The sequence below is a fragment of the Telopea speciosissima genome, chromosome 5, assembly GCF_018873765.1.
Source record: "Telopea speciosissima isolate NSW1024214 ecotype Mountain lineage chromosome 5, Tspe_v1, whole genome shotgun sequence".
NCBI lineage: Eukaryota > Viridiplantae > Streptophyta > Magnoliopsida > Proteales > Proteaceae > Telopea > Telopea speciosissima.
In genome coordinates this window covers 22,016,584-22,035,163 of record NC_057920.1, presented here as the reverse complement: position 1 = coordinate 22,035,163, position 18,580 = coordinate 22,016,584, and the positions used below count along the sequence as shown (strand labels likewise).

The 18,580-nt window shown below is 34.9% G+C and overlaps 1 protein-coding gene across 1 annotated transcript; it reads left to right on the top strand.

Moving 5' to 3' along the window:
• Window positions 1-524: 524 nt before the first annotated feature.
• LOC122662862 (F-box protein At1g47056-like) lies at window positions 525-17,113 on the top strand. Its single transcript, XM_043858569.1, has 4 exons — window positions 525-702; window positions 777-1,093; window positions 9,700-9,758; window positions 16,183-17,113. The coding sequence occupies exons 1-4, from the start codon at window positions 525-527 to the stop codon at window positions 17,111-17,113; spliced, it is 1,485 nt and encodes a 494-aa protein (XP_043714504.1).
• Window positions 17,114-18,580: the final 1,467 nt, after the last annotated feature.

Below are 18,580 nucleotides of genomic sequence, written 5' to 3'. Positions count from 1 at the left end.
GAAAGGCTTAGACGGGGGCACGGAAATGGGTTCACCCCTATAAATAGGAGGATCCCCCACCCCCCAAAATAGAGAAGATAACAAGGAAGAAAGGAGAGTGAGAGGGTCCTAGCCCCGTTATTTTTGAGATTTCTGGGTATCCCTTCCCCCATTAACCCTCTTTGAGATTTGTAGGTAATGTATACATACCACCCCTGAGGTTTAATGAAAATATGATTTTAACCCCCAATTTTGAAAAATTCTACATAACCCCCTGAAGTTTACAAATGTTAACAAATAAACCAATTCCGTTAGTGTCACTTCATGATTAACAATGTTAAAATCAAGGGGCAAAGTTACAAAAATACCCCTTCAAAAAAAAGTAAAAAATCTGCAACTCATCTTCATCCCCAAATCGATTGGAGAAAATGATTTGCAGGTATCCTTGTAGAGAACACTGTGGTTTTGGAACACCCGACTGTAAGTAGTGGATCTCGCCAGCTCTATAATTGTTTTTCTAACACGTAACGTAAGGTAAGATAGATATGGGGATCAAGTTTTTGTGCCTTCAGATGATCCGGCCCCTGGTGCTTTCACCTGCGAGTCCTGGGGAGCAACCTCTCCTGTATGCAGCAGCAGCAACAGCTCCAACCAGATCATCAGAAATCCGTGTCGTCGTCGTCGTCCATAATAAAGCTAATAAAATTGGAGGGGCTTGTGAAGGTCTACCATCCACCGACCCATCCAAGTTTCCCAACTCATGATGGAGTTCCCCAAGCACCTTGTCTGTCATTCAGAATCCTTCTACATTGGGCAGAAGATCCAGGCTCTGTCCGAGGACGACCAGCTCCAGCCAGGCCATAACTACTTCCTCCTCCCTAAACATTTCTTCCACTCTGTCTTATCATTCGTCACCATTGCCTCCTCATTTGCCTCATCATCAAAGCAGCAAGCCTTTTTAAAGAAGGCGGCGAGTTGCGGGCAAGCCTTCGATATACAGAGGACTCCATCGGGGTCTCTTCAAATACGGGTTTCCGACGAGTTCATACCAAAACTGATGGAGGAGGGGAATGATGAGATGTCTATGAATGGAAATCCAAGCAAAGCAAAAGGAGTATTTTTGTAATTTTACCCCTTGATTTTAATACTGTTAGTCATGAACTGACGGAATGAGTTTATTTGTTAACGTTTGTAAACCTTAGGGGTACACAGAATTTTTCAAAACTGGGCGGTAAAATCATATTTTCATTAAACCTCAGGAGTAGTATGTGTAAATTATCCTAAAATTAATGTTTCATTGATTTCTCGTATACTTAAATGGGTAAAATCATACTTTCATTAAACCTCAGGAGTGGTATGTGTAAATTACCCTAAAATTAATGTTTCATTGATTTCTCGTATACTTAAATGTTAGGAACTTCAAGGACAAAACTAAGAACTTAGTGATCATTAAAATTGATTGAACCGAAATTATAGAACCTAATCAATAAAACATCATTTATGACATTAATGATAATCACACAGTCGAGTTTAGTGGAAGTTTTCAAAGGTACACACTTCTCTTAATTATGTTGATTTATTTCTATTTAATCCTAATTAATATTATAGTGACACATCTCAAACAAGAATGCAACTAGTTTAGGGTATTTGGATATACAATTAAGTTGAATGGGAGTATCCAAAGGTACAATTAAGTTGTTGCTCATTTCCTTTTTCCTCTTGAGATTTTAAAACAGATTTTTGTAGCAATGAAGCCTTGGAGTCGACAATTAAGCTCCATCTTGGGTCTACCCTAGGGGTGTCAATCGGTCGGGCTCGGTTGGGCCTAATCGGGCTTCACCAATCTCAAGCCTTGCATCGTGACTGCTCGTTTAGCTAATCGGGCCAAGCCTGGACTGCCTCGATCGTGCGCGATCAGTCTCGAGCTATAATCGGGACTAGAATCAGGCCTTAACCGGGCTATGAGCCTGTTTAACTCTAGACAGTCTTTAAACAGACTCTAAATGGTGCAGCCCTATGAACCATTCTTTTTTATCCTCATATACTATAATTAGTAACCATATTGTAGCCTATTACATCATTTATTGCACAGCTTATACGATTGTGTGATGAGAGACAAGGTTGTATTTTGATAGTTTTGAATCTCTTTTTGAAATAAGCGTACAACCCTCCTCCTCGATCATTTCTACTTGAACAAACTGAGCAGAAAATAACTCATTTTCAAAGTTTAACTTGAGAACTAAGAAGGGCTCAGATGGGATCCATTAATGGAAAAAAATTTGCTGCTTTGATTCTCTATAATTGATGTTTTTGACCAATTAAACTCTTATTACATCGGCCAGCTCCATATAAATAAAATCAATTTAAATTTGTAGATTTGTAATTATTTGAAGAAATTAGGATAAAGAAAATGAAGAGTCAATAGTATAATCTGCACAAGTATAAAAGAAGAAGCTCAATGGTTTGTTTCTCATAAGAGATAGACCCTAATGGGAAAATTGTTTGAAAAACATGTAAACATCGAACTAGGACAGGCTAGGTCGGGCTTGGAATCGATCGATCCAGTTGGTCGCCTAACATATTTAATAATCGGGCTGGGCCTTCCGGTCCTTGACTTTAGGAAGTTTGTATCTAGGAAGCCTCGAGCTCCTCATGCTCCCTTCAAAATTTTTTTTTTTTTGGGTGGAAATGCCCCCTTCAATAAACCCCCCCCCTTTACCCCCCCCCCCACCCAAAAAAAGAAAAAAAAGATGTACACACCCAAATTTTATCACCCATAATCTAGAACCAAATGTAGTTACCCATTTTTTAACCCTTCTTTGTGGATAATAATACTACTTGTCTTGTCTTTCGAATTTCAAAGCTCTCAATTCTACCTAAGGTCAATTAGGTCTTTTCACTCTAATCCCAGTGTCCCAAGGGTAGCTAGGTCTTTTGGGTCTAATTTTTCAAGGGGGATAGATATCATTTTCTTTCCATCCAATTAGGTAGCAGGGCTATTTATGTCATTTAATGTGTATCTGGATTCTTTAACAGTTAGTTTGAAAAAAAAAAACAAAACGAAAAGAAGAATGAAGAAAAGACAAAAGATTGGAAGATCCCAATAATCTGTTGTACGTTGTAACTGAGTAACTGCCCGTGGCCATTTTCACAAATTAGAGAGCTTTTTTACAAGCCAACTAGCCAGGGTTTATAAGAACTGCGAACCAGGGAACACTATAATGCACAGCTCACTAAGAAACGGGGTTATAAAAGGCAGTCTTCTGGTTTTGTGATCGTTAACTCTCCCATTTTCCGATTTTCTTTTTTTATTTGAGCTATACTCGTTTTATTCTTGCCTTCTACTTCGTCTTTTTCGATTTTGAAAGACAGATAGAGACGATTAGGGTTCTTCATTTCGAAGGATCAATCGGAGAAAGACTCTGCTTTCGATCTTTATGTTCTCTCAGGAAGCGACGACGACTTAGATAATTGCTGATCATCAGTTAGTCCCTCATTACAATTTTTATCCCTATTTTGTTTCTTAATTTATTGCCATGTCTCTTATCTTGATATGCAATCTTTATTTTTATCTTCCTTTTGAATTATTCTGCTTCTAGCTACTCAGTATCAGGGGATTTTGAGCAATAGTTTTTGTAGCAGCCCAGAATCCTCATTTCTTTGAATGATTGAGCGTTTCAGGCACATATTGAGTAAAAATAGGTACGCTAGCTAGGAACGTATAAGGATCGGACAACCATACTCCACCCATTCAACCCTTTGAGATTGCAGATTGCATTGCAACTGTGTAATATGCAAACAAAATCCAAGAGCGTTGGGTGCAGTCCGGGAAATTCAGAGGGGTAGGGCGGCGGAAGTCGTTGGAGGTGGTGGATTCGGGAAACACAGAGGAGGTGGGGGTCGAAGCCTTGAAGGGGAGGAGAGAGGGAGGGAGTCGGAGCTAAGAGGAAAAGGGAGGGGAAGGGGGAAGTGGGAACAGAAAACGGAGAAGAAGAGAGATACCGATGGAGAGGGAAAAAGGGTTGATAAAGTAACAAAAACCACCATTACCTTGAAAAGTGGCCATAAAAAAAAAAAAAATGACAAATTTCAAAAAAAAGATATATATATATATATATATATATATATATATATATATATATATATATATATATAATATGACAGCGATCCTATTCTCGCAAAAAAAAAAAAAAAAAAAACAGAAAAAAAACCCTTTAAATTATTAGTAAATGGGACCGTTTACATATAATGGAACTCAATATGTTCAAATGGATTTGTTATGAATACATGGGACTGTTTATACATCTTGAATTAGAATTGAACTTGATATGTTTAAAAAAGATTTTATCATAAATATATATAATAGACTAAATAAGTAACATGAACGGATGAACCCCAATAGAATGTAGCATAATTGAATGGTTCATTACTAACGAATTGTTTTACTACTAAAATGTGTATCACATATTAACTTAAGGATATTTAATGGGGTTTCAAATACTTGATGTGTGACTTAGATAGTTGTACTCTATGACATAATTTTCAAGAGTCCTAATCATTATTATCAATCACCTTTGTTTTATGAAAGAATACACTATGGAAGCCCCATGTATTTTTATCCTCCCAAAAAAATAACAAAAAATAAAATAAAATGGAAGCCCCATGTATGACTACATGAGACTAAAGAGTGATCGAGGATAATGTAATATTTGGAGACCATGGACTGATATGTATCATAAAACCAAATGAGAATCTAATGTGACTTATCATGAAAGTAATGAGTTGAAAACACAACATGGATCCTATTAGAATCAATTTTGAATAATGATTTAATTCAATAAAATAAAAGTATAAATAATCATAATTAAAAATAAAGGGGTGATCACCTCATTAATTGAAATTCCCAATAATAATAAATAGGGAAATTAGAGAGGGAGAGTAGACCCACCATATATTAAAGTACTTAAAAAATACATTATTATTTTTTAATCAATTCTCATTATTTTGTTATTACATTTGTCTATCTGTATGAAATTCAAAATAGGTTTGTTTCTATTTCAAAATTTAACTGGATATTGAGAGGTCTTCTTAGTGGCTGGAACACTTAAGCCTTTGTGGATGAAACTTCTATTTGTATGTTGTTTCATCTGATTTACGTTAAAGTCCATTCTTGTAATCTTTTAGTTAATTGAAATATGTATGTTGCCTTTGTTTCACCTTAAAGTTCATTCTTGAAATCTTTTAGTTAACTGATATCTGTATATTCTCTTTTATGAAAATGGATTTGAAACGTTTTTTAGAAAATGATTATTTTAATACGGAAGATTCAATAATCAGGCCTATATTTTTAAAAACTCACACCTTTAAAGACAGAGATATGAAGAAATTCATCCCCTTGGACAATACAGACGTAAATGAAAATTTTAAATATCTATTTACACATGAAGAAATAATTCAAATGCTAGGAATAGAAAATAGCATAGAAAGACTAACAATTAAAATGAGAGTCTTACTACAGGACTGAGGGTTAAATGGTTACGTCAAACTCTAAGTTAAAGAAATTGAAAAATGGAGTAAAAAAATTGACATTTTTACGAATAAACCTTCACTTAAGAGTTATGCTTTAAAACAATGCATGAAAGACGATAATAAAATAGTCGACCTTAAAGTCCATTCTTGAAATCTTTTAGTTAACTGAAATCTGTATATTTCCTTTTATGCAGATGGATTTGAAACGTTTTTCAGAAAACATCTATTTTGATCCTGAAGATCCAATAATCATGTCTATATTATAAAAAACTCACACCTTCAAAGATAGAGATACGAAAAAATTCATCCCCTCTGACAATAAGGATGTAAATGAAAATTTTAAATATCTATTTACACATGAAGAAATAATCCCAATGTTAGGAATAAAAAATGGCACAGAAAGACTAACAATTAAAATGAGAGTCTTACTATAGGACTGGGAGTTAAATGGTTATGCTAAAATTCAATTTAAAAAAAATTGAAAAAGGGAGTGAAAAAATTGGCATTTTTATGAATAAACTTTCACTTGAGAGCTATGCTTTAAAACAACCCATGAAAGACGATAGTAAAACAGTTGCCCTTAAAGTTCATTCTTGAAATCTTTTAGTTAACTGAAATCTGTATTTTTCTTTCTGTTTAGATGGATTTGAAATATTTTTCAGAAAACGTTTATTTTGATCCAGAAGATCCAATAATTAGGCCTATATTTTTAAAAACTCACACCTTCAAAGACAGAGATATTAAGAGATTCATTCCCTTTGACAATAAAGATGTAAGTGAAAAATTTAAATATCTATTTACACATGAAGAAATAATCCAAATGTTAGGAATAGAAAATAGCACAGAAAGACTAACAATTAAAATGAGAGTTTTACTACAGGACTGGGAGTTAAATGGTTACGTCAAACTTCAAGTTAAAGAAATTGAAAAATGAAATTAAAAAATTGACATTTTTATGAATAAACCTTCGATTTGGGAGTTATGCTTTAAAACAATGCATGAGAGATGATAGGAAAACAATCGACCTTAAGGTCCATTTTTGAAATCTTTTTGTTAACTGAAATCTGTATATTCTCTTTTGTGCGGATGGATTTGAAACGTTTTTCAAAAAACGTCTATTTTGATCTTGAATATCCAATAATCAGGCTTATATTTTATAAAACTCACACCTTCAAAGACAGAGATATGAAGAAATTCATCCCCTTTGACAATAAAGATGGAAATGAAAAATTTAAATCTCTATTTACACATGAAAAAACAATCCAAATGTTAGAAATAGAAAATAGCATAGAAAAATTAACAATTAAAATGAGAGTCTTACTACAAGACTGAGAGTTAAATGGTTACGCCAAACTTTAAGTTAAAGAAATTAAAAAATGGAGTAGAAAAATTGACATTTTTATAAATTAACCTTCATTTGGGAGTTATGTTTCAGAACAATGCATGAAAGACGATAGTAGAACAGTTGACCTTAAAGTCCATTCTTGAAATCTTTTAGTTAACTGAAATCTGTATATTCCCTTTTGTGTAGATAGATTTGAAACGTTTTTCAGAAAACGTCTATTTTGATCATAAAGATTCAATAATCAGGCCTATATTTTAAAAAACTCACACCTTCAAAGACAGAGATATGAAGAGATTCATCCCCTTTGACAATAAAGATGTAAATGAAAAATTTAAATATCTATTTACATATGAAGAAATAATCCAAATGTTAGGAATAGAAAATAGCACAGAAAGACTAACAATTAAAATGAGAGTCTTACTACAGGACTGTGAGTTAAATGATTACGTCAAACTTCAAGTTAAAGAAATTGAAAAATAAAATTAAAAAATTGACATTTTTATGAATAAACCTTCGATTTGGGAGTTTTGCTTTAAAACAATGCATGAGAGATGATAGGAAAACAATCGGTCTTAAGGTCCATTTTTAAAATCTTTTTGTTAACTGAAATCTGTATATTCTCTTTTGTGCGGATAGATTTGAAACGTTTTTCAGAAAACGTCTATTTTGATCTTGAATATCCAATAATCAGGCTTATATTTTATAAAACTCACACCTTCAAAGACAGAGATATGAAGAAATTCATCCCCTTTGACAATAAAGATGGAAATGAAAAATTTAAATCTCTATTTACACATGAAAAAATAATCCAAATGTTAGAAATAGAAAATAGCAAAGAAAAATTAACAATTAAAATGAGAGTCTTACTACAGGACTGAGAGTTAAATGGTTACGCCAAACTTCAAGTTAAAGAAATTAAAAAATGGAGTAGAAAAATTGACATTTTTATGAATAAACCTTCACTTGGGAGTTATGTTTTAGAACAATGCATGAAAGACGATAGTAGAACAGTCGACCTTAAAGTCCATTCTTGAAATCTTTTAGTTAACTGAAATCTGTATATTCTCTTTTGTGCAGATAGATTTGAAACGTTTTTCAGAAAACGTCTATTTTGATCCTAAAGATTCAATAATCAAGCCTATATTTTAAAAAACTCACACCTTCAAAGACGGAGATAAAAAGAAATTCATCCCCTTTGACAATAAAGATGTGAATACAAATTTAAAAATCTATTTACACATGAAAAAATAATCCAAATGTTAGGAATAGAAAATAACACAGAAAGACTAACAATTAAAATGAGAGTCTTACTACAGGACTGAAAGTTAAATGGTTACTCCAAACTTCAAGTTAAACAAATTGAAAAATGGAATGAAAATATTGACATTTTTATGAAAAAACTTTCATTTGAGTGTTATGCTTTAAAACAATGCATGAAAGACGATAGTAAAATAGTCGACCTTAAAGTCTATTCTTGAAATCTTTTAGTTAACTGAAATCTGCAAATTCCCTTTTGTGCAGATGGATTTGAAACGTTTTTTAGAAAACGTCTGACTTGATCCTGAATATCCAATAATCAAATCGATATTTTTAAAAATTCACACCTTCAAAGACAGAGATATGAAAAAATTCATCTCCTTTAACAATAAAGATGCAAATGAAAAATTTAAATATCTATTTACACATGAAGAAATAATTCAAATGTTAGGAATAGAAAATAGCACAGAAAGATTAACAATTAAAATGAGAGTCTTACTATAGGACTGAGAGTTAAATAGTTACCCCAAATGTCAAGTTAAAGAAATTAAAAAATGGAATGAAAATATTGATAATTTTGTGAATAACCCTTCACTTGGGAGTTATGCTTTTAAACAATGCATGAAAGACAATAGTAGAATAGTCAAGCTTAAATTTCATTCTTGAAAACTTTTAGTTAACTGACATCTGCATATTCCCATTTGTGCAGATAGATTTGAAATGTTTTTCAGAAAACGTCTATTTTGATCTTGAAGATCTAATAATCAGGCCTATATTTTAAAAAATTCACACCTTCAAAGACAGAGATATGAAGAAATTCATCTCCTTTGACAATAAAAATGTAAATGAAAAATTTAAATATTTATTTACACATGAAGTAATAATCCAATTGTTAGGAATATAAAGCACAGAAAGACTAACAATTAAAATGAGAGTCTTACTATAGGACTGGGAGTTAAATGGTTACACCAAACTTCAAGTTAAAAAATTAAAAAATAAAGTGAAAAAATTGGCATTTTTTTGGATAAACCTTCACTTAGGAGTTATGCTTTAAAATAATGAATAAAAGACGATAGTAGAACAGTCGACCTTAAAGTCCATTCTTGAAATCATTTAATTAACTGAAATCTGTATATTTCCTTTGGTGCAGATGGATTTGAAACATTTTCCAAAAAACGTCTATTTTGATTCTGAAGATCCAATAATCAAACCTATATTTTTAAAAATTCACACCTTTAAAGACAGAGAAGAAATTCATACCCTTTGATAATAAAGATGTAAATAAAAATTTTAAATATCTATTTACACATGAAGAAATAATCCAAATATTAAGAATAGAATATAGCACAGAAGTACTAACAATTAAATGAGAGTCTTACTACACGATTAGGAGTTAAATGGTTACACTAAACATCAAGTTAAAGAAATTATAAAATGTAGTGAAAAAATTGGCATTTTTATGAATAAACCTTCCCTTGGGAGTTATGCTTTCAAACAATGCATGAAAGACGATAGTAGAACAGTCAACTTTAAAGTCAATTCTTGAAATCTTTTAGTTAATTGAAATTTGTATATTCCCTTTCGTGCAGATGGATTTGAAACGTTTTCTAGAAAACGTCTATTTTGATCCTGAAGATCCAATAATCAGGTCTATATTTTTAAAAACTCACACTTTCAAAAATAGGGATATGAAGAAATTCATTTACTTTGACAATAAAGATATAAATGAAAAATTTAAATATCTATTTATACATAAAGAAATAATTCAAATGTTAGGAATAAAAAATAGCATAATAACACTAACAATTAAAATGAGAGTCTTACTATAGGACTGAGAGTTAAATGGTTACGCCAAACTTCAAGTTAAAGAAATTGAAAATTGGAGTGAAAAAATTGATATATTTATGAATAAACCATCACTTGGGACTTCTGCTTTAAAACAATGCATGAAAGACGATAGTAAAACAGTTGTCCTTAAAGTCCATTCTTGAAATCTTTTAGTTAACTGAAAAATCTGTATATTTCCTTTGGTGCAGATAGATTTTAAACGTTTTCCAAAAAACGTCTATTTTGATCATGAAGATCCAATAATCAGGCCCATATTTTTAAAAATTAACACCTTCAAAGACAGAGATATGAAGAAATTCATCCCCTTTGACAATAAAGATGTAAATGAAAAATTTAAATATCTCTTTGCACATGAAGAAATAATCAAAATGTTAGGAATAGAAAATAGCACAGAAAGACTAACAATTAAAATGAGTGTCTTACTACAAGACTGGGAGTTAAATGGTTATGCCAAACTTCAAGTTAAAGAAATTAAAAAATAGAGTGAAAAAATTAGGATTTTTATGAATAAACCTTCACTTGGGAGTTATGCTTCAAAACAATGCATGAAAGTCGATAGTAGAACGATCGACCTTAAAGTCCATTCTTGAAATCTTTTAGTTAACTGAGATTTGTATATTATCTTTTATGTAGATGGATTTGAAACGTTTTCCAGAAAACGTCTATTTTGATCCCGAAGATTCAATAATCAGGCCTATATTTTTAATAGCTCACACCTTTAAAGACAGAGATATGAAGATATTCATCCCCTTTGACAATAAAGATGTAAATGAAAATTTTTAATATCTATTTACACATGAAGAAATAATCCAAATGTTAGGAATAGAAAATAGCATAGAAAAACTAAAAATTAAAATGAGAGTCTTACTACAGGAATGAGAGTTAAATGGTTACGCCAAATTTCAAGTCAAAGAAATTAAAAACATGAAGTGAAAAAATTAGTATTTTATGAATAAAACTTCACTTGGGAGTTATACTTTAAAACAATGTATGAAAGACGATAGTAGAATAGTCAACCTTAAAGTCCATTCTTGAAATCTTTTAGTTAATTGAAATCCATATATTCGTTTTTGTGCAGATAGATTTGAAACATTTTTCAGAAAACGTCTATTTTGATCCTGAAGATCCAATAATCAGGCCTATATTTTTAAAAACTCATACCTTCAAAGACAGAGATATGAAGAAATTCATCCCCATTGACAATACAGATATAAATGAAAATTTAAATATCTATTTACAATGAAGAAATAATTTCAATGTTAGGAATAGAAAATAGCACACAAGAAAGACTAACAATTAAAACGACAGTCTTACAACAGGACTGGAAGTAAAATGGTTACGTCAAAATTCAAGTTAAAAAAAATTGAAAAATGGAGTGTAAAAATTAGCATTTTTATGAATAAACCTTCACTTGGGAGTTATGTTTTAAAACAATGTATGAAAGACGATAGTAAAACAGTCGACCTTAAAGTCCATTCTTGAAATCTTTTAGTTAATTGAAATCTGTATATTCCCTTTTGTGCAGATGGATTTGAAACGTTTTCTGAAAAAAACGTCTATTTTGATCCTGAAGATCCAATAATCAGGCCTATATTTTTAAAAACTCAAACCTTCAAAGACAGAGATATGAAGAAATTCATCCCCTTTGACAATAAAGTTGAAAATGAAAAATGTAAATATTTATTTACACATGAAGAAATAATCCAACTGTTAAGAATAGAAATTAGCACAGAAAGACTAACAATTAAAATGAGAGTCTTACTATAGGACTGGGAGTTAAATGATTACGCCAAACTTCAAGTTAAAGAAATTGAGAAATGAAGTGAAAAATTGATATTTTTATGGATAAACCTTCACTTGGGAGTTATGCTTTAAAACAATGCATAAAAGGCGATAGTAAAACAGTCGATCTTAAACTCCATTTTTGAAATCTTTTAGTTAACTGAAATCTATATATTCCCTTTGTTGGATATGGATTTGAAACGTTTTTTAGAAAACGTCTATTTTGATTATATTTTTAAAAATTCACACCTTGAAAGACGGAGATATGAGAAAATTCATCCTCTTTAACAATAAAGATGTAAATGGAAAATTTAAATATCTATTTACACATGAAAAAATAATCCAAATGTTAGAAATACTAACAATTAAAATGAGAGGCTTACTACAGGACTGGGAGTTAAATGGTTACGCCAAACATCAAGTTAAAGAAATTAAAAAATATAGTGAAAAAATTGGCATTTTTATGAATAAACGTTCACTTTGGAGTTATGTTTCAAAACAATGCATGAAAGTTGATAGTAGAACAGTCGACCATAAAGTCCATTCTTGAAATCTTTTTGTTAACTAAAATCTCTATATTCCCTTATGTGCAGATGGATTTGAAACCTTTTCCAAAAAAACATCTATTTTGATCCTAAAAATCCAATAATCAGGCCTATATTTTTAAAAACTCACACCTTCAAAGACAAAGATATGAAGAAATTCATTCCATTCAACAATGAAGATGTAAATGAAAATTTTAAATATCTATTTATACATGAAGAAATAATCCAAATGTTAGGAATAGAAAATAACAAAGAAAGACTAACAATTAAAATGAGAGTCTTACTATAGGACTGTGAGTTAAATGGATACGTCAAACTTCAAATGAAAGAAATTGAAAAATGGAGTGAAAAATTTGGCATTTTTATGAATAAACCATCACTTGGGAGCTATGCTTTAAAACAATGTATGGAAGACGATAGTAGAACAGTCGACCTTAAAGTCCATTCTTGAAATCTTTTAGTTAATTAAAATCTGTATATTCCCTTTGGTGCAGATGGATTTGAAACGTTTTTTAGAAAACATCTATTTTGATCCTGAAGATCCAATAATCAAGCCTATATTTTAAAAAATTAACACCTTCGAAGACAGAGATATAAAGAAATTCATCCCTGTTAACAATAAAGATGTAAATGAAAAATTTAAATATCTATTTACACATGAAGAAATAATCAAAATATTAGGGATAGAAAATAGCACAGAAAGACTAACTATTAAAATGAGTGTCTTATTACAGGACTGGGAGTTAAATGGTTACGCCAAACTTCAAGTTAAAAAAAATAAAAAATGGAGTGAAAAAATTGGCATTTTTATGAATAAACCTTAACTTGGAAGTTATGTTTTAAAACAATGCATGAAAGACGATAGTAGAACAGTCGACCTTAAAATCTATTCTTGAAATTTTTAAGTTAACTGAAATCTGTATATTAACTGTTGTACAGATGGATTTGAAACGTTTTCCAGAAAACGTCTATTTTGATCCTGAAGATTCAATAATCAGGCCTATATTTTTAAAAACTCACACTTTCAAAGACAGAGATATGAAGAAATTAATCCCCTTTGACAATAAAGATGTAAATGAAAATTTTAAATATCTATTTACACATGAAGAAAAAATCCAAATGTTGGGAATAGAAAATAGCACAGAAAAACTATCAATTAAAATAAGAGTCTTACTACAGGATTGGGAGTTAAATGGTTACGCCAAACTTCAAGTTAAAGAAATTAAAAAATTGAGTGAAAAATTGACATTTTATGAATAAAACTTCACTTGGGAGTTATACTTAAAAACAATGCATGAAAGACGATAGTAGAACAGTCGACCTTAAAGTCCATTCTTGAAATCTTTTAGTTAACTGAAATCTATATATTCCTTTTTATGCAGATGGATTTCAAACGTTTTTCAGAAAGCGTCTATTTTGATCCTGAAGATCCAATAATCAAGCCTATATTTTTAAAAATTCACACATTCAAAGACAGAGAAATGAAAAATTCATCCCCTTTGACAATAAGGATGTAAATGAAAATTTTAAATATCTATTTACACATGAAGAAATAATCCAAATGTTAGGAATAGAAAATAGCATAGAAAGACAAACAATTAAAATGAGAGTCTTACTACAGGACTGGGAGTTAAATGGTTACACTGAATTTTAAATTAAAGAAATTAGAAAATGGAGTGAAAAAAGAGGTGCGTGGTTTCTATCTTCATCCGCTGACAAACAAACACAACAAGTAAGAAGGTTTCAAAATTTTCCTTTTCCTTAACTGATCCACCGTGGGCAATGCATCAACAAGGCATCTCCAAGTAGTAAATGACTGCCTAGGAATATTTCTGTAAACTATATGGCTTTATGCCAACCCATGACTTCCCTGCTTTGACGAATCACCTCCCAAGCCAACTTTGAAGAAGACAAGCTAAAATTGGAAGGTTTCCAAACAACTCTATCTGGAGCCTCTGGACTTAGCCGAATGATAAACGGTAGAATAGTCCACACTTGCATCAAATCCGAGGTAGGGGAGGGAACAAGAACCTAATGATCATTGCATAAGATGGACTAAACCAAAGCCATCCTCTCCATGTCAGATTCCCACCATAAGTGATCTCCATACCAGTTTAAGATGATACCATGCTGATGCGAGGGATCCAACCAAACTTTAGTACTTTGACCATTCCCTATGATATGCTCAACCAGCCCCTTAACCTTGCTTCTGAGCTTCATAATTTTCCTCCAGATCCAAGAACAATCCTTTCGAACTTTAACAGACTGATTCAACTTCAGGTACCTGTGATGAATGCATTTAAGCCATATGCTATCCTTCTTAGAGGCAATCCACCAAATCTGCTTTATAATCCTAGTCAAGTTCCTGCCTTTAATTCTTTTTATGCCCAACCCCCTCCCTCCTCTCGAACTTTGGAGCACACACCTTCTCCCAAGCAATGTAGTGAATTCTCCTCTCAAGGTTAGGGCCAAACCAAAGGAAATTGCAAAAGATGGATTCCAATTTTCTCATGACTTTACCTAGAAGACCAAAAACCCCAGACTAGTATATGTTGCCCCCTTGCAACACTAAGTTGATATCACCTGCAGACGATCAGCTAGCATGGGATAAAAATCTACATTTCTACCCCTCTAATTAATGTGACTTGCTTTGTCAAGAATGGATCGGCCATGGATAAAGATCAATTGATGATGAGAGATAAGGCCACCTACCACCTTCCTTATTAGCCGATTTGCAATAGGGAAGCAGTTTTTTGTCCGGGAGTGTAGCCTACGCCAGCACTCCTATTTGTCTATCTCTCTCCTCCTTAAAACGAGGGGACAAAGCTGTCTTTTCATATAGGAAGGAGAGAGATAGGCTCATGGGAGTGCTGGAATAGGCCACACTCCCAGACAGAGTTCTTTTTCCCAATTTTTTAAATGAGTTTATAATCTAAATTTGAGAGAACAATAGACCAGAAGCCAAAAAAAAAAAAAAAAAACCACTGTTGAAACTTTCAAAGAGATGAGTTATGGAAAAACAAGATGACTGCTTCCACCACATCATTAATTTGAGGAGGATGAGGGGTTCTTGTGAATTTACATCTTAAACTCTCTAAATTACTGCTACATCATCCTACATTGACAACAAAAAATTGGTTACAAATTTGAAATACTTTTTATTTTTTCAAAGTCTACATTGGGGATGACTGAATGAGTGAAAAATCTCTCCCAACATTTCGAAGTGAAATACTGGAGAGAGATTGAGTTAAAATATAATGGTCTTAGATTAAGCCATCTATTTTTGATCTTACCATACCATCAAACAAAACGGCAACCACTTCTCCCTTAATTTTCTTATTAAAAAAATGTTAAGATTAGAAAGATAATCCACTCCCTAAAAATGGGAATTCCCCACCTTAAGAAAAGGGGAAACACCATAAGATCTCTTAGAAGGATGGAATCCTCATCAATCTCACCCTACACGACAGAGAAAAAAAAAAGATTCAGCATTTTACTAAATACCTAAGAACGATGCCAGTTGAAAATGAGTCCGAAAAAGAAAGGTAAAGTATTTTTTTTTCTCGAAAACTACCCCAATCGAGATCGTCTATGGCGCCCTGCCCAGAGCGGCCTGAGCGGCGCACAAACAGGGCGCCCTGCAATGACCGTCTTACCCCCGCTCGGGCAAGGTGCTCGGGCAGGGGCAAGGCGGTCATTGCAGGGCGACCTATATGTGTGCCGCTCAGGCCGCTCTGCCCGTGGCGTCGTAGAAGATCAGGGTCCAAACTACCCTTTTTGTTTGATGATGCGTCAATAGGAATTGGTGTATGGTTTGTGTGATTACACTTTGATCAGAAAAAAGAAAAAATTATACTGAAGTTTAAGATTTTGGGGAACTTTCGTTTTTGTTTCAAGAGATGCGTCCCTGGGCTACTTCGACGGAGAAAGAATCTTCCGATCGATCACCCCAACGCCTGGTGGAGATGATGCCGATCCCCATCTCCATCGCATCGATAGCACCGAAAACATCTTCGACCTCCCCGACGAGTGCCTGGCCTATATCTTCAGGTACCTGGGCTCTATCGACCTCAAAAGCTGCTCTCTCATCTACCATCATTGGCTTCGCATCGAGGGTCAGAGTCGACATTGCCCCTACCTCAGTGATAATTACAATCTCCCCACCTCCATTCCTTTTCTCTTCACTCGTTTTGATGCAGTCACCACACTCATCCTTAGAACCCAATCCATCGACGATGATACACTTTTCCTCATATCTCTCCACCGCCTCCGCCTCACTTGCTCCAAGCTTCGTTCTTGCAACAACAAGTTGATCAATGCAGGCATGAAAACTTTCTCCGTCAACTGCAAGGGCTTGAAGAAATTCTCTTGTCAATACTGCAACTTTGGTGCCAATGGCATAAACGCAGTCCTCGATCACTGTTCCTCCCTCGAAAATCTCTCTGTCAAACATCTTACTAGCCTTTTAGACAAATCTCCAACCATGCCAATCGGACCAGGTGTCGCTGCATCCTCCCTTAAGACCATCTGCATCAAGAACCTCCACAATGGTTTGTCCTTCGGATCCCTGATTATCGGTTCCAAGAATCTTAGGACCTTGAAGATCATCAACTGCTTTGGGGATTGGAATAAATTCTTCGCCCTCTCTCCTACCTCTAATCTCTCAAATCTAGAGATCTTCTACCTTCTTCAATATCCGAAGTACACGAATGCATCGCTTGCGTCCATCACCCACCACAGAAAAATCCTTAGTATAGGTGACGAAGGCCTTACTTCCATTGCCAAAGGGTGCCCTAAACTTCAAGAGTTGGTTCTCTGTGGTGTTTGATAAAGCACAAAATCACCTCACCAGTCAGAAGCTGCCACGTGGCCGAGCCGAGGTCACCCCAAGAACTGAACAGAGCTGAATCAAAAAATGGGCAGACCCGATCTCCGTCAGGTCGCATGGTTGGGCCGAGCACTTGCCCGAGCCCGCGACACATCATCCAAGTCAGCCTTAAAATTTTGGCCGAGCATACACAGGATGGCCTAGGCCGAGGTGACTGCCGAGGTCGACCTCCCATACCGACCTCACTGGCCGACCTTCTAGGCCGAGCCCTCCACCAAAGTCCTCATAACGGCCCATCGAGAATCACAGAGCCACGTCAGCACATCCCAAGAATCACGAGATATGGATCGAGCCACAATCCCAACGCGATATGAAGTCACGCCAAGTATGGACTCTTACCTTAATAAGAGTTTGACCCTGAAAATGACTCTCCATTCCGCTCTACGTGAGAGAGCCTTCCAAAACAAGAACTCCTACCATACTAGGACTCTTCCAACCGCCTCACCTCACCCACACTCTATAAATACCCAGGTATGGAGCACAATTCCAGATCTCACTTTTACTAGCTGTTACGTTATTGCACTGGAGACCTGACTTGAGCGTCAGAGATTCCTAGGCCGGAGCCACACCGACTCTCTTGCGCTCACTCGTCTTTTTGTAGGCTCATCCGTGGGCGGACCAGGCGACGGAGGTTTTCACATGTAACAGATTTGACACCGTCTGTGGGAATGCCGTCAGCAAGCCATCGTCGTTTCTATCAACTTCAAGAGTAGGAACGATGGTGCAAACAAGATCAGGACAGCACGGCTCCGCCTCCCGCGGGGATGAGCCACAACCTGATAGGCAAGCAAGACGTTCGCCGCCCCCTAAAGCATCGCGATAAGGGACAATCGGAAGACCCCCTCGGGCAGGGGGTGTGCTACCCAGCAGAGGCACCATGGCCAACCCAATTCCTTCGTCGGAGGGTGAGAATGGTGGAAGTGTGCTGGACACCGCAGTGGCTGATCGGACACAGGTCGAGCCAAACTTGCACGGGCTGACCCTACCACCGCCGTAGCCATTACCTGGGAATTTGGATCTCGAAGCCCCGATGAATAACCGGCAAGTTATGGATTTACAGCTGTAGATGCTCCACACCAACGAGATGCTGCGTGCTTTCATGACCCAGATGGCTCGGGGTGGGCTGATGGGTCAACCACTGGTCGCGCCCCCTCCAGCCCCGGGCCACATAGAAGAAGACCTGAGCAGGCAGGGTGGCCGACATAGGGCCGAGTTGAGCCGGACCACGTCATCACACCCGTCTCGTCAGAAGACTCCTCCTCCACGCCCTAGTAAGGGTGCTCGACGGGATGAGCAAGAGCATCATCGGAGTCTGGGAGCAGGATGAGAAATTGAGCTGGCGACATCAGCCACGAGAAGATCGGTATTCTCTTGTCGGCTCAGAGAGGACGGACCGCCTGGAGAAAA

Excerpts from the sequence above, each read along its gene's own strand:
- LOC122662862 (XM_043858569.1), top strand. The coding sequence starts at position 525 with ATGGGGATCAAGTTTTTGTGCCTTCAGATGATCCGGCCCCTGGTGCTT. Across the intron at positions 703-776 it reads AATTGGAGGGGCTTGTGAAG|AATCCTTCTACATTGGGCAG; the intron begins GTCTACCATCCA and ends TCTGTCATTCAG. Across the intron at positions 9,759-16,182 it reads CCTGAAGATCCAATAATCAG|AGATGCGTCCCTGGGCTACT; the intron begins GTCTATATTTTT and ends TTTTGTTTCAAG.